The following is an 11,747-nucleotide window of genomic DNA, read 5'->3' on the forward strand; positions in this document are numbered from 1 at the left end:
AAAACAGTGAAAAGTGAGCAAGATAACGTCAAAGAAGGCAGGGTGCTTCATACTGAAGGACTTACTGCCCTTGAGATAACACAATGCTGTATAAAACAGCAGAGGTAACACCAACTGATGTTATCTCTGCTGTTTTATACAGCATTGTGAGGCGCCTCCATAGCCAGGTGGGAAGGAGCAGCAGTGCGTAGCACACGCTTCTTGATTAGACCGGGGTTCGAGCCCGTCACCACCAAATACGGAGGATGCGGAAAGGTCAGGGAATGACCACCGCATATCCCCAGAGCAATATGGCTTTAGTTGCTAATGCTCCTAAAAACCAAAAAACAACAACATCATCATCCCAAGTATGAACCACGTAACTCCGAGTTCGCGTAAGTCAGGGTATTACTGTATACTGAGTTATGCAAAGAGAAAGAGACTCAGAGAGGACATAAGAAGATTTAACACAAGAAAAGTAGAACAAGCATTAAGGAAAAACAAAGGACTTAAATCAGCAGCCATGAGCAGTAATACAGAAAGACAAATGAATACTGAAACTGAAGAATAGCGATGCTATACTTATAAATAGCAGAGAAGGCATAATTCAAATAGCAGAAGACTACTATAGAGAATTATACAAGGAGGCGAGGGAAAGATGCCAGCAGTGGGGAAGATGGATCGCAAATTAGCAACACATACCCAATATTCTTCATGATGAGGTAGAACATGCATTGAAAAAAATGAAGAATCAGAAAACCCCGGGGGAAGATGAAGTTACTGTAGAGTTCTTAAAATTGGGAGATAGAGACATAACATAAAAACTGGCAAGGCTCTTCACAAAGTGCATTAGAAAAGGTGTGATGCCTAAGGACTGGTATAATTAAATCATAGTTTAGCTGCATAAGAAAGGAGATAAATCAGAAATTGGAAATTATAGACCAATTAGCTTGTTATCTACAAGTTGTTCACAAGGGGTCATTACTAACAGATTAGAAAGAATACTTGATGAGAATCAACCAAAAGAGCAATCTGGTTTTAGGATAGGATTCTCAACTATGGATCACCTTCACGTAATATCACAGCTAATGGAGAAAGCAAATGAATATAAAACACCATTATGCCTGGCATTTGTGGATTATGCAAAGGCATTTGACTCCATACAGCATAAGTCAATGTTTTGGGCACTGGAAAGACAAGGCATAGATACACCATATACTGTATTATGATTTTGAAGAAAATATATGAGAGTGCTACCTCCTTTATTAGACTAGACAAAGACAGTAGCAAATTTAAAATCGAGAAAGGAGTTCGACAAGGAGACACAATACCTCCTAAGCTGTTTACTGCTACCATTGAGGAAGTTTTCAGAAGATTAGACTGGTCACAGAAAGGAGTCAATGTGAATGGAGAGTACCTAAACAATTTACGATTTGCAGATGGCATTTTGATCATAAGCCACGATCCCAAAGAATTAGAGGAAAATCTTAATCAGTTATGCACAGTTAGTAAGGATTTTGGACTAAAGATGAATATGGCTAAAACAAAAGCGATGATGAACAAAAGTGATGATGCCACAGAAAGAGACAATGATTGAAGGAGCAGTAATTGAAAAGGTGGAGTCGTATACTTATCTGGGACAAGTTATTAGCTGTAATAATGATAAATGGCTGGAAGTCAAGAGAAGAATAAATTTTGGATGGATAGCATTCAGGAAATATAGTTTTTGCATTTTGTGAAGAATCTTGCCAGATTCTGTGTCATGTCTCTTCCTCCCAATTTTAAGAACCCTACGGTAACTGCATCTTTCCACGGGGCTTTCTGATTCTTCATTTTCTTTGTGATCCATCTTCCCCACTGCTGACATCATTCCCTCACTCCTTGTATAATTCTCTATAATAGTCTTCTGCTATTTGAATGATGCCTTCTCTGCTATTTATAAGTACACCATCACTATTCTTCACTTTCAGTATCATTTGTCTTTCTGTATTACTGCTCATGGCTGCTGATTTAAGTCCTTTGTTTTCCCTTAATGCTTGTTCTACTTTTCTTGTGTTAAATCTTCTTATGTCCTCTCTGTCTCTTCCTAATGGCTTTGCATAACTCAGTATACTCAATTTTATCCTCATCATTGTTTATCTTGCTCTTCATTTGTCATCTTCGGTTCATCATGACAAGTGTTTCTTTACTAATTTTTTTCTTCTTTGGATTTCTTTTTACCTATAGGTTTCTTGGGATTTATCACTTTCAGAAAGTTGTAGTATTCCTGGTTGATATGTTTGTCTTGAACAGTCTGCAAAAGCTCAGACTTGTTCTTAGTTCCAGTACATACTGCTTTTTCTCCTCTTCTGTTATCTAAAGACCTTTGTATTATTTACTTGAGTCAGTTTTTTTCTTTTCTTAAATCTATATTGAGTGTGAATCTTACCATTCTGTGATCACTTCCAACATTTACTATGTTCAGGACTGTAACATCATTCACAATATATCTTCTTAATGAGGATGAATTCAATTTCATTAATTGTTAATCCATTTGGGTTCTTCCATGTCCACTTTCTGTTCACCCGTTTCTTGAAAAAAAGTGTTCATTACTGATATTCCTCGAGATTCTGCAAATTCCACAAGTCTTTTACCTCTTTCATTTCTTTCACCAATTACAAAATTTCCTATAGTTTCCCTTTCTGCACTTTGTCTCTTTCCAACCTTAGCATTGAAGTCCCCCATAATGATAGTGTAGTGGGTTTTCTGCTCATCTAGAACACTCAATTTCGGTGCCATCACTTTAAATATTTTTAATTTGCAAGACTTGTTACATACTATCTTGCTATCCCAAAAAAATTATTCAAGATAATCCTGATTAACCATATACCCATAGAATGAAACAGAAGTGCCCAGGGCTTATAAAGACCTTACCTTAATTTGGCTCTGTAACTCAGAGTTCATTAAAGACAGCACTGATAAGTTTGAGGTAATGATGTGCAGTGAGAATGAACAGAAGAAATTGCAGTAGTGAAAATACTTCAGCCTTACTCTTATTTCTGTTTTGGGAAGAGCTTATTCTCTAAGAATGTGTAATTGATAACTTCCTCTAAGAAGTGTGTGAAAATCTGATTCACACTATCTGGAATATGTGCAGTAGTAACTGTGTGGCAGGCATCCCAACCAGTAATAATGGATCAGATGTAAAGAAAACATATACAGGAATACCTCGCATAGCACGGTTAATTTGTGCCAAAAAAAATACCCCGCTATGCGAAACCACACTGATCGAAGTATTATTAGTATGTATTTTAATGTAATGCGTTCCGATAATTTGATTATATGAGTCGAGTTACAAAAATATATAGGTTTTGTTTACTATAAATTGATGCACGCGAAATTCTTGCAAAAAAAGAAACTAAAAGAAAAATACTAGTAAATACAGTACAAATAATTTTTATTTTGAAAAATAACTGATCAGCTTAGTTTGCACAGATTTTTTCTTTTTATCTGCATACATCTCTTTATAACAGCGAATGTCATTTTGCAACACCTGCCTTACTTTCATACCTCGTTCGATGTTTGGATCTAGAAGAACACTCAGCGCCATTACATTTCTTCTTTCCACTCATATTTGCGTACAAAGGTGTAACGTTTTTAAAAAATAATCTTTAATAAAAATACACAGCGAAAAATATTTGTACACCCCTCTGTAATGACCTCACCCATTGGAATCTAGAGTGTTTACTAATCTGTCAAAGCTAGCAGAGTCCGTAGATAATGGGAGTTGTGAAAACAGTCAGTGTGGCCTCGAATCCATAACGCATTGGCCTATGTGCTGGCATTAAAATACATACATACATATCAAATGTATTGGTGTGTTAAGCAGTTAATTTTTTTCAATTTGTAAACTGTGCTGTAGCGAAACTTGCGCTGTTCGAAACCGCGCTATGTGAGGTAATCCTGTATTATTTAAGTATGTACTTCTTATAGTATGCCATGCTTGTGCTTGGAGATAGGTTATGCATGTCATCAAAAGTGGAATTGCTCATGAAGTTTACTGTCGTGGATAAAGAAAAGGCAAAAAGCACTTAGTCAGTTCTGGTTATGGAGGCCAAAAAATTTGTTCCATTATAATGCAAAATTGTGCATTTGATGACCCATATTGATTACACATTTTTATTTAGATGTTTCTTTTGAAGTTATCTGTGAAAGGAATGTGTTTACAACCCATTTACAGTTCCATCGAGTGTTTATATATGTATAACTGAAATATATAATTATTGTATGAGTACACATGAAAAATTGTGTTTTTTTAATGGTTGTTTCATTAATATTTATTTATAGGCTCCAGTAAATCAGGGAAGTGGACATTCCTCTGCTAATAAACCAACTGGTCTTGCTGGTTTGGCTGCCAACTGGACAGTTACTTCAACATCATCATCATCCACATCATCTTCAAAAAGTGGTTCATCATCAAATAAAACTGTATGTAGTGCAAATTCATCTAATTCAAAAAATTTTACTGGCTTGCTCTCTCTTATGAACCTTCCCACAACAAAAAGCATATCAAGTTCTGTTCAACAACCTCCAACGTCTAAAGCCACTATTACCACTGCTAGTAATAATAATAATAGTAGTAGTAGTAGTGGTGGTGGTAGTAGTAATAATAATAATAATAATAACAACAACAACAACCACCTCAGTGGATCATTATCTTTTGCTAATACTTTAACTACAAAGACTGGAAATTCAGGTGCCAGCACAACAACATCAGTTTCAAAAAGTGGTCTTGGCCTTATCTCATCTACCTCAACATCTGCTTCTGGAAGGTCGTCTACCTCTAATAATAATGGCAATAGCACTGGCATAGTTGCTGGTGGTGCAAAGCCAGCTAGCTCAAGTTCATTAATGTCAGCTGACAAAAGACTTCAAATTATGAAAAAGAAAGCAGCAAAAATGCAAGAAAAAAGAAGATTGTCAACCAAATAGTGAGTTTCTCATTAGGAACAATTAAATTAACTTATGGAAATTAAAGTCATTTTTTCAACTTTTACTCTGTTATGAATTGTACCAAAGGAAGAAATTTCCCATTTTCTTACTATGTTATAAAGAAATTCATGTCCTTTATGTAGCTTATAAAACTGAAGAATAGACTGTATGTAAATGATAAGAAACATATTCAACAGTTTCAAATGATATTCAGATAGCAAGATGGGGGAAATCATTGTTTATTAAAAAAGTCTTATTTTGTTAAATAACATTTCTGAAGTTGGAAAATCTTGATGGATATGGATAGAGCTCTGCACATTGATTTTGATATAAAATAAAGGGATTTTTTTTTTTTTTTTTTTTTTTTAAATCTACATCTCCAAGTCATCCTCTCCTGAGGATGGTTTGCAGATAACACCTAATAATAATAACTAAGGAAGTGTGTTTTAGCCATAATATTGAAACTGAAACTATTAAAAATTTGACAAAGTCAATTTTAAACAAAACTTGGTTAAGATATATCTCAGCTGACATGTATTAAAATAACTATCTTATGTACCAGTAGTGAGTAATTTTACTCTTGTTATTTAATATATATTCTAAGGTGTTAGAAAAATATTAAGAATTTAACAGGACTGGTCAGAGAAATATGTACAAATTGAAACAAAGGATGACAAAAATATGAATACCGTATGTATTTTCATATCTGTGTTTTTAATGTTTTTTTAATACTACTCAGTTAAATTTTCAAATGAATCATATAATTTTTTATTTCTCAGTTTTTTCGCCACTTTCAGACAATAGGATGCATTCATAAAAACTAATTTACTAGTATGAAATTTGTACAGCGTGAATGGCCAAAACATTTTAAAAATAAAGCAGAATTTTTTTTTTTTTTTAATATACAGAATAATTGAGTCACAAAACCCATATACAGTATATTCTCATTAATTTGATTATTCAAATTATGATGTATTTCAAAGTTGCTATTATCTTTTAAAATGCATATAAAACCCTACCCTAAAACCATTTCAACTTGAAAAATGAAGTACATTACCATTTCAAATTTTATCATATTCAAAATAAAACTTATTCAGTTATATAATATACAATTTTATTTGTGGCTTTTCAAAAGGAACCAGAACTGGACTTTAAAATCTCTTTCACCAAATAAAGAAAGGAAAGATATATCTGACATGCAAAATAAGGAACCCCCCCCCCCATCATTTTTTAAAAAAGCTCTTATATAAATCTTCTCCAGAGGGCTTTAGCTAAAATTCCTTAGCCACAGTAGGACGAAAATTTCCATTAAATTTAAAGCAAGATTTTCTATGACGAAACAAGTACAAATCAGTAAGTTTTAAGGAAGTGACCTTGACAAGTTCAGTAAGCTATAGATGAGCCTGACATCAAGTAAATTGATTGAGAAACCATAATTTGGTATTACCCAAAATAAAATAATCAGAACTTGGACTTTTTATACGTACGTACATGTGAGTGTGAGAGAGAGAGTAGCAGTTGCTGTAACTTGAATCATATATACAGGTGACCCCCACTTAATGCTGATAATTCGTTCCGGTAAATCAGAGTGCTAAGTGAATCCGCGCTAAGCGAGCACCGCATTCCCATAAGGTAACATATGTATTTGTGAATTGCGGTCGGTGCCATAGGATATTTCCTAATCAATAATAAAACGGTAGTGAAAAGATGCACAAATGTCGGTCAAAATATTTAATTTTCAAATATTTGTACTTATAAAATATTCTGCATTATGTGGTAACTACTTGCGTATCAAAAGTAAACTTAAAATTCCAATTAAAATAATGAATTTAATTGATTGAATTTAATCATGAAAAATGTGTCAATTTTGGGTTTAACTTTGGCCCTCTTCCAAATAAACTAAAAGGGGTATTAATTTTAAATCCCCTGCAGCGTTACCACCCAACAATAAAGTCAACCGATCCTTCACCACTTTGAAACCTGGCATGTTTTTTCTTCTTTCAATGTGAAACTTCTTTCAGGCATTCATTTCCACAAAAGTCCTGCTTCATCTATGTTAAAAACTTGTGGAGAAGTATAATACATAATACTCCTCTTCAATAATTTTAACAAGTTCTTTTTTGAAAGTTTCGGCTCCTTGATCTGCACTAGCGGCTTTTCCCTGGATTTTAAATCTATTCAACCAGCCCTTACCAGTTTTAAATGGTTCCACTTTTTTTTCCTTTTTTTTTTTTTTTTTTTTTTTGTTTCTTCAGATCATCATATTGGCTAATCTCTTTCTCTTTTTTTTTTTTTTTTTTTTTTTTTTTTTTTAAATATTTAACTTAACTGAATTCTGCACTGGAATATTATCTTCAATAAAATTAGTTAGTCTTTCCATTTCAATCCTAATAGCCGGCTTAGTCCTAGTTTCTTGCAGTGGAACAGCTATCTTTCCCGCTGCTAAAATTAATTCTTTATTTTTTTATAATTGTAAAGTTGCAAGTCCTAAATAATGGCACACATCCGCTTGTCGTTGACCGGAATTGATTCGCTTCAAAATGTCTAATTTAATTTTCAAATTCAGTCTTTTTCTTACATTTATAGTCTTCGTACTGCGCCCAGACATCGCTTTTTCATTCTTATCGGCCATTATTAGCTCTTCAAAAATGTAACTCGTTGGTTGCATTAATTATGAAAAGCTGTTGTACAAAGTTAGGAGGGCTTTTCCAATGTTTTTATTTGTGGTCTAGGAAACTGGCATTTTTCTGCAATGTTATTTTATGCTTCCAATGTGGAGAAAACATCCTCTAACCTTCTCCAAAAGCACTATTTGCAGCTGTACAAGGTATCAGAGTTCACCATGCTAATATTAGACTTTGAAAGGGAAATGGGGATACTGGATTACATTATAAGCAGGGCTGAAAATAGCTACTGTGACTAAGAACATTACATTTCAGTTTCACTGTGCTTATAGGATTATTCACCTGGGGAGAGAATCATGGTTGTACTATTATCTTCTAAGCTGGGGTCAAACACCGCCACCATCATATGATACTTTTTGCAAAATATAGAGATTTAACTCATACCTTTTTATAGGAAGTTCTTCGGCTCGATAAAACTAAATTTATGACATGATATTGTTTAAAATTGTTAATATAAAGATGAAAAACCAGGAGAGAAATCTATAAATTTTCTTATTTTTATGTTAATTAGGTCAATAATAACATACATTTTAAAATATACTGCAAACCAACAAACACAGGGAAATTTTTACATTATTCAAGTTATCATCCTTTTACTTATAAAAGAAGTATCATTTTTAACCAATTCTATAATGCTTACAGATATAGTTCTACACAGGAATCTCTTAATGAACTTAGGGAACTCTCTACAAGATTTTTGAACAGGGGATATACATTAGGTACAATTGAGAATATTCAGTGACAGGTGAAACAAAAATCATAATCGGTTTCACTTAATAATAAAAACATTACACAAAAATATTTTATTAAAGTTCCTTATGTACAACAGTGGCATAAAAAATTCATTGTATTTTTGAAAACAAGGAATTTAAAATTGTTGTGTAACCCATAAATAAACTCCACACAGTATTGAAGATGAGGAAGAAAATTACAGTTGTTAATATGGAATGTACCAACATAGTCTATAATGCTGCGTGTGGGGAATGTAACTCTTCTTATATTGGTTCTACCCAAAATTATCTTGCAATGCGAATACAACACCACCAGGCATCCATGAGGGCAAAAAGGACAGGTGCTTTTTGAACTTTCTTTTCATGCCATCCATGAGAACCATATGTTTCTTTTTAATGAGGCAAGAGTAATTAATACACAATATGAATATACAAAACTCCTAATAGCCGAAACACTTGAAATGAAGTTAAACTCTAACGCTATAAATGTACATAGACCATACACACTTTTGGACTCGTGGACCTTTACGTGCATGTGTAAATAACGTTATTTGCATTGGTTAATAAAAATAATCTCATTGCAGTACACTAAATTGAATCTTATATTATTAGTATAAAAGAGAGTGGAGATTAAGTGTCACTTTACTTCTTGTGAGCAAGGGACCACCCTGAAATAACTTTGTCTCTTATTAAGAAGTTTAGTCTATAATATTTTAGTAAATTTGACAATTGTCTTCAATTTCCAGTCCATTATTGCTGGATGGTTTAGATTTTAGTGGGTTGATGTGCATCGGCTTTGCTTTGCTCGTCCTTTTGGCAATGAATAGATTATGGAAATTGAATACAGGATTATTTTTAAGCAACCCCTATATATATATTAACAATTTTAAACCATATTATCGTGTCATAAATTTAGTTTTATATAATGTATTAATTTGACGTGAGCATCGGGCCGAAGAACTTCCTATAAAAAGGTATGAGTTGATCTCTATATTTTACAAATACAAGCAGTTCTCGCTTTACGAGTTTTCGCTCTACAAGTTCCCAGGTTAAAGAGTTTTTCCCCCCCAAGTATCAAATATCAACAAAATCGAAAATATGAACATTAATTGCAAAAAATGAATGTTAAACATTCATAAATACGCATTCCAAACGATGTGTGTAGCTATATAAACAGTGTACCCCCTTTACGATCAGTTCCAGAGACACCATCGTATCATTAAAATATCGTAATGTGAACCCAATAACATTTGTTTTTTGGTAATTCGTTTCAAGATTTTGGAAGTTGAAATTTTTGCTGTAAAACTAAGCTATTTATCTCTCTAAAATATCATTTTTAATTAAAGGTCATGAGCGTGGTTTGTAAATTGTATTAGTTACCAATTCAAATTAGCATTAGTAGAGGCATTTGATGCAAGAAAGCAAGCTTATGCAGCATCAGCCATAAAAAAAAAAAATAAAAATAAATAAATGAAAAATAACCACTTCCACTTCACCCCTCTGTTCGTTCGAAATACCTGTCCAGCTGAGCCTTAAACTTATCTAGGCTATCAACTTCCAAGACAAGGGATGGAAGTCTATTCCACCAACCAACCAACCACCCACTGACTAAAGGCAAATTTCCTCACGTCTATCCTACGTCTGTCTTTTCTCAATTTGAATTTATGCCCTCTCAGATGATTATTCTGAGCAAGAGGAAGAATCCCATCAGCACTGAGCATGCTCAAACCATTCAAGGCTTTGTACACCTCTATCAGATCACCTCGCTGGTGCCTAGTCTCCATACACTGTAATTTGCAAAACTTAAGCCTTTCTTCGTAAGAGCACCCCTTTGTTCCATTCACTAATCTTGTTGCCCTTCTCTGTACTCGTTCCAGCATCTCTACATCCTTCTTGAAATGAGGCCTCCAGACCTGTATACAGTACTCTAGGTGTGGTCTGATCATTGCCTTATAAAGTCATTAAAATGCAGTACACTTTCATCATTATCATATGTTCCGTTATAGAATCAATTTTAAAAGCCTTTGTGATATTTTTCTAAAGCACATTTCTGAAGGTCACGACCGTAAAACAATAAAAACAATTTGCACTTTCCGGTTTATTGGGCTTTTCGGTTACTGCAAGCAATTATAAACTGGTAATAAACTCGAACTTCTTGCATTTGCGAAAATACAGATAGCTGAAATTGTGTGGTTTTTTTTACGTTATTATGGTGAAATGTGTTTCCCCTTTACTGAAATCTTCAATCGTATAAAAAACGACGACTCCTTGTGCAACAAACCAACGAGTGCCGAGCCAATAATTAGTCATTAACGAGTGTGCATTTAGTCGATGATGAAGAATAAACATTCTTTAACATTTGTAAATCATAAATAATTTCTCTATTATTATAATTTGCCTGATTTTACAGGCTACATTTTCATTTCTTTTGATAAATCAATCATTGTTTAAACATAAACTAATTAGCTAACTAATTTCATTGTTGAGAACGTAACCCCTATTTTTAATCTTGTGTCTATTGGAAATAATTTCCCGCTTTACGAACATGTGATGGGAAAAAATTAACTCGTAAAATCGAGAACTATCTGTAAGAGCTTTATTGCTCTTATATATTTTGAGATACTTTTTATGTATTTTAACAAGAGATTAATGTTGCTCCAAATAGATTAATTTTTGAAAACAATTACAACAGCCTTTCTCCATCTGTATTTGACTAAAGGGGGGAACACTCAGAAATACTTTCTTCTGTAAACACACAAAGCTGAAACAAAGCAAAATAAAACAAAATGTTTACTGTAAACTGTGCAAAAATGTAGTGGAGATTTAAATTAAAGTACCAAAATCACAATGCAGGGAGAAAAAGAATAAATGTATAGCTATAACTAGATTTTTTTATGTAAACCGAGAGGTATTAGAACCTATAGTACTTGGTACCATTCTTGGGTTGGAGGTTGAGAAGACGAAAGAAGATATTTGTTGACATTGGACTTGAACTTCTGTAGTCTGTAATTTTCAGGATATACATATGAAGGAAGGTTGTTCCAGAAAACAGCAGTTGAATGTATAAACGAGGAACATGAAAAGTTGGTTCTGCGAGTTTGAAGTTGGACAGTAAATGGATGTTGGCGGCACATGTTCGGACTGTTTTGAAAGAGAGGGCGGGAATTATAGAAGCCAATTCAGAAGAACAGTGCCCATGGAAATATCTGTAGAAGAGGCATGCAGCAGAAACAGTACGTCTATGAGACAGCGAGTGGAGAGACTCTGTTAGGGATGAATCATTAATTAACCTAACTGCCCTCTTCTGAACGGAATCAAGAAGCCTGAGAGAAGTTTTGGGGGTACTACCCCAGATGTGGGAATAATATTCCATGGTAGGGCG

General features: G+C 33.8%; 1 protein-coding gene across 2 annotated transcripts in view; it reads left to right on the forward strand.

The window, feature by feature from the left end:
• LOC150086116 (integrator complex subunit 12-like) overlaps positions 1-5,257 on the forward strand; it is a 142,627-nt gene extending 137,370 nt beyond the window's left edge. For both annotated transcript variants that reach the window (XM_090373722.1, XM_090373723.1), the window contains exon 8: positions 4,306-5,257. In XM_090373722.1, coding sequence (XP_090229848.1) covers positions 4,306-4,950 — 645 coding nt within the window. In that variant the 3' untranslated portion in view covers positions 4,951-5,257. The remainder of the gene's footprint in view (positions 1-4,305) is intronic.
• Positions 5,258-11,747: the final 6,490 nt, after the last annotated feature.

Source organism: Mastigoproctus giganteus, chromosome 5 (genome assembly GCF_048544385.1).
Source record: "Mastigoproctus giganteus isolate SK-2022 chromosome 5, ASM4854438v1, whole genome shotgun sequence".
NCBI lineage: Eukaryota > Metazoa > Arthropoda > Arachnida > Uropygi > Thelyphonidae > Mastigoproctus > Mastigoproctus giganteus.